Raw genomic sequence first — 3732 nt, forward strand, 5'->3', positions numbered from 1 at the left:
AAAGTCTATTAGACGCATATTAGTCGTATAAAAAGGGCAAAATTCACAGACACATGGACCCCGCAACCGTCAACATCGAATACCTCGGAAGACGAAAATGAACCACCTCAATCTAGACTAAGTGAGCTTAAACCTTTCAATTTTAAACAAGGATATCTAAAAAATAGTAGTGATGAAGAAAAATTTCACGAATTTCTAACAGTGACAAATATGGTTACCCCCCAAAAAAGTACCCCTATCACGCGGAGACGGAAGTAAACCGACTCATCTTCAAGTGAAGAATCAGAAGAATTGGACTATACAATTTCACCAAAAACACAATTTTTCTCAGATAGAAACTCAACTTCTTACCCCCCAAAACGTTTCCCCGATGATACGGTAAACCCAGTTAAATTAATAGGCAGATCTCTTACGTTATACGATGAATTAAATAAGGCTATACAGACTCCTGGGGACAAAGAGCCGCTGCCCAAACATCTTCCCACTGGGGCTGGATCGTCGTGTGGATGCTCGACAAATCCCGTTGGTAGGTGCGACACAGCGTGTTCTTGGGTCTACCTCTCCTGTGAGTTCCCTGGGGTTGCCACTCTAGGATCAGCCTAGGGATCCTGTCTTCCTTCATACGAATCATGTGCCCAAGGTAACGCCATCTACGTAGCCGGATGACGTCTGTGACCCTGGGTTGGCCTGAGATAGAGCGGACTATCTGGTTTGTGACGTGATCCCTCCAGTCGATGTTCAGGATCCTCCGAAGGCAGTTGTTTTCGAAGGCTAGGATCCGTCTTTCTTGTTGCTGATTCAACTTCCAGCATTTCACTGCTGTAGAGAAATGCAGAAAGGACGTTGCTATTAATTAGTCTCAATTTCAGCTTCAGGGAATACTTTTTTGATCGCCATACTGGCTTTAGTCGGTTAAAAGCTCCACTGGCCTGCCCAATCTTCTGCTGCACCTCTCGCTCACTTGATCCTGAGTTCTCCACAGTATTGCCGAGGTACCTGAACTCCACGACCTTCTCGATGGTTGAATCTCCGCATTTCATGTCCAGAGGGTAATCGGTTGTTGCCATACTCTTTGTCTTCTCCGTGTTGATCTTGAGTCCAAGTCGGCTAGCATTTTCACGGATAGTATTAAGAAGATCCTGGAGTTTGGCCTTGTTCCTCTCCATCAAGGCAATATCGTCAGCAAAATCCAGGTCGGCTAGCTTTTTGACTTCTCCAATTCGGATGCCAAATCCTGTACAATCACGAAGTACGTAATCAATAACGAGGACAAAGAGTAACGGAGAAAGGACACAACCCTGTTTTACGCTGGACTTGATACGGAAATATATGGTGTTCCCATCTTGGGTCCGAACACAGCACTCTGTGTTTTCGTACAATGCAACAATTAGGGAGACTATTTTTTCGGGGATTCCATAGTACCGCAGGATTTTCCAAAGCGAGTCTCGGTCGATGGAGTCGAATGCTTTTTCGAAGTCCTCGAAAATCAGTTACATTTTTTGTCTCCATTCATTGGACTCCTCGATCATTATTCGTAGCACATAGATGAGGTCAGTGCAGGAACGGGACGGCCGAAAACCATGCTGTTCGTCACGCAAGTGACTATCGAGGGCTGTCTGAATGCGCCGGAGAATAATCTGTGCGAAGAGTCTACCCGGTTTCGAAAGAGACTAATGCCCCTCCAGTTGTCACATTTTGTCGCGTCACCTTTCTTAAAAAGTTTGATGAGCGTACTTTTTGTCCAATCATCAGGTACTTTCTCAGACTTCCAAATGCTAGCAAAGAGTGTCAGCCACACAGTCATACAGACGCTAAGTGATGCTTTTATCATCTCAACTGATATCCTGTCTGTACCTGCAGCTCTACCATTTTTCAGCTTGCAGGCTGCTTGACTGATTTCTACATCAGACGGTTCTTCGTTGCTGATTTGGAGGTTCAAACAGGGGGTTACGGGGATGTCAGGCGGATCCAGAGGGCGGGGTCTGTTCAGAACCTTTTCGAAATGCAAGGTCCATACTTTGGCGATTTCCAATGGGTCTGTGACAGTTTTGCCACTCGCATCCTTGACTGGTCCGTTTACGTTTCGGCTTTTCCCCACGATTTCGTTAGTAATCTTGTATACGGCTCTGGAGTCACCTCGTTTTGCCGCTTCCTCCGCCATGGCAGCTTTTTCCTCCAGAAGGTTGTGCTTGTCCCCCCTTGCACGTCTTTTGACTAGTTTATCCAGATCTCTGTACAGTTGGTTCTTTAGGACTGCGTCGTTGTATTCACCACAATTAAGAAGCTGCTGTTTTAGGTTGCGTCGGTCACCAATCAGGTTCCATGTCCTCTCGGATAGCCATTGGTCTTTGGGCCTCTTGGCATACTCAACCGTAGCAGCAGCCGTTTGGCTGTAAACCTCCTTGATGGTGTTCCAGGTCGACTCCAGACTGGTGTCAGTGTCATCATCTAGGGCGAGGGCTTCGAACTTGTTAGAGAGTGTAAGGGCAAACACATTTCGTATTGCCGGAGTGGAAAGCTTTGCGGAGTCGAAGGCGGGGTTTGCCTTGGGACTGGTCTTTGGTGAAGCCTTTAACTTCAATGATATCCTTGCTATCATTAGGGCGTGATCGGATGCCACGTCAGCTCCTATGAAGGCTCACATCTTGTAGACTAGACTTCCATTTTCTATTTATCAGAAGGTGGTCGATTTGATTATGCGTTCTCCCGTCTGGTGAGTTCCAGGAATATTTGTGTATTGTTTTGTGTGCAAACATAGTACCCCCAATTATTAGGTCATTTGTCAGTGCAAAGTCCACTAGTGGCGTTCCGTTCTCGTTTATTTCGCCGAGTCCTTCGCTTCCCAGGACCTCAGGGCAGTAAGACTTATCATTCCCCACTTTGGCGTTGAAGTCACCGGCGAAGTAGATTAAGTCATTCCAATTCTGGAATTGGATATAAACTGTATCGTCTATTAATTGCCAAAGGATATGACATCTTCATATGTAACCACTCCAATCACCATATCTTTTCCGAAGATATTTTGTCTCTTGACAAAGGCCAACTGGTCTCTTTCTCTTGACTGAGCTCTTGGGAGCTTGAGCTCTGGTTTCTTGATTGAGCTCTTAAGCTCTTGGTTGAGCTCTGAGCTTTTGGTTGAGCTCTCTTTGAATTCTGAATTTCTTCATTAATTCTAATCCATCTTCATGGACATAATGGATTAATGCATCTTTTATAATCAAATTATCAGTTATTTAAATTTCCTCGTCCTGAGTCAATTGGCTTCCAATGTCCTGAAGGCGAATATATCTAAGATAGTCTTTGCTTTGCCTTGTTCGCTCGACCAAAGCTATGGAATGGCCTCTGGCGAGCATTTTTAATAAAATCTCTCGTGAAAAAGAAGCTGTGGTAATAGTGGCCACTGCTGGTGGATAATTTTTTCCTCAAGTTTCTTTTATTGGTCTCATATATTCCTTTAAAATTTCCAATTCTGGAATACTTTGGCAATGTACTTATGGCTTGCGCATCTTCGCTTTGCAGTTCATAAGTACCTGCATCAAAACAACAAGTACAAAAGAAGTCCATTATTTGGCTTACGAGATTTCCCAAATAAGGAGGAAAGTGGCGGCAAAAGACCTCTGGAATAAGGATCTCTATGCCAAATGCCAATCCTAAGGATAAACACACGGCCAAAGGGTTCCCGTTAAACACATGGTCGTAGGCAAAAAACATAGTCTGAGCGATTTTTACTCC

At 44.7% G+C, this 3732-nt stretch overlaps 1 protein-coding gene across 1 annotated transcript; it reads right to left on the bottom strand.

Moving 5' to 3' along the window:
* Nucleotides 1-650: 650 nt before the first annotated feature.
* On the bottom strand, nucleotides 651-2599 carry LOC136040034 (uncharacterized). The gene is made up of 2 exons (XM_065724100.1): nucleotides 1735-2599; nucleotides 651-1234 (listed from the first exon to the last, which is right to left on the bottom strand). The coding sequence occupies exons 1-2, from the start codon at nucleotides 2597-2599 to the stop codon at nucleotides 651-653; spliced, it is 1449 nt and encodes a 482-aa protein (XP_065580172.1).
* Between the last annotated feature and the right edge of the window lie 1133 nt (nucleotides 2600-3732).

The sequence above is a fragment of the Artemia franciscana genome, chromosome 20 (assembly GCF_032884065.1).
Source record: "Artemia franciscana chromosome 20, ASM3288406v1, whole genome shotgun sequence".
Lineage (NCBI taxonomy): Eukaryota > Metazoa > Arthropoda > Branchiopoda > Anostraca > Artemiidae > Artemia > Artemia franciscana.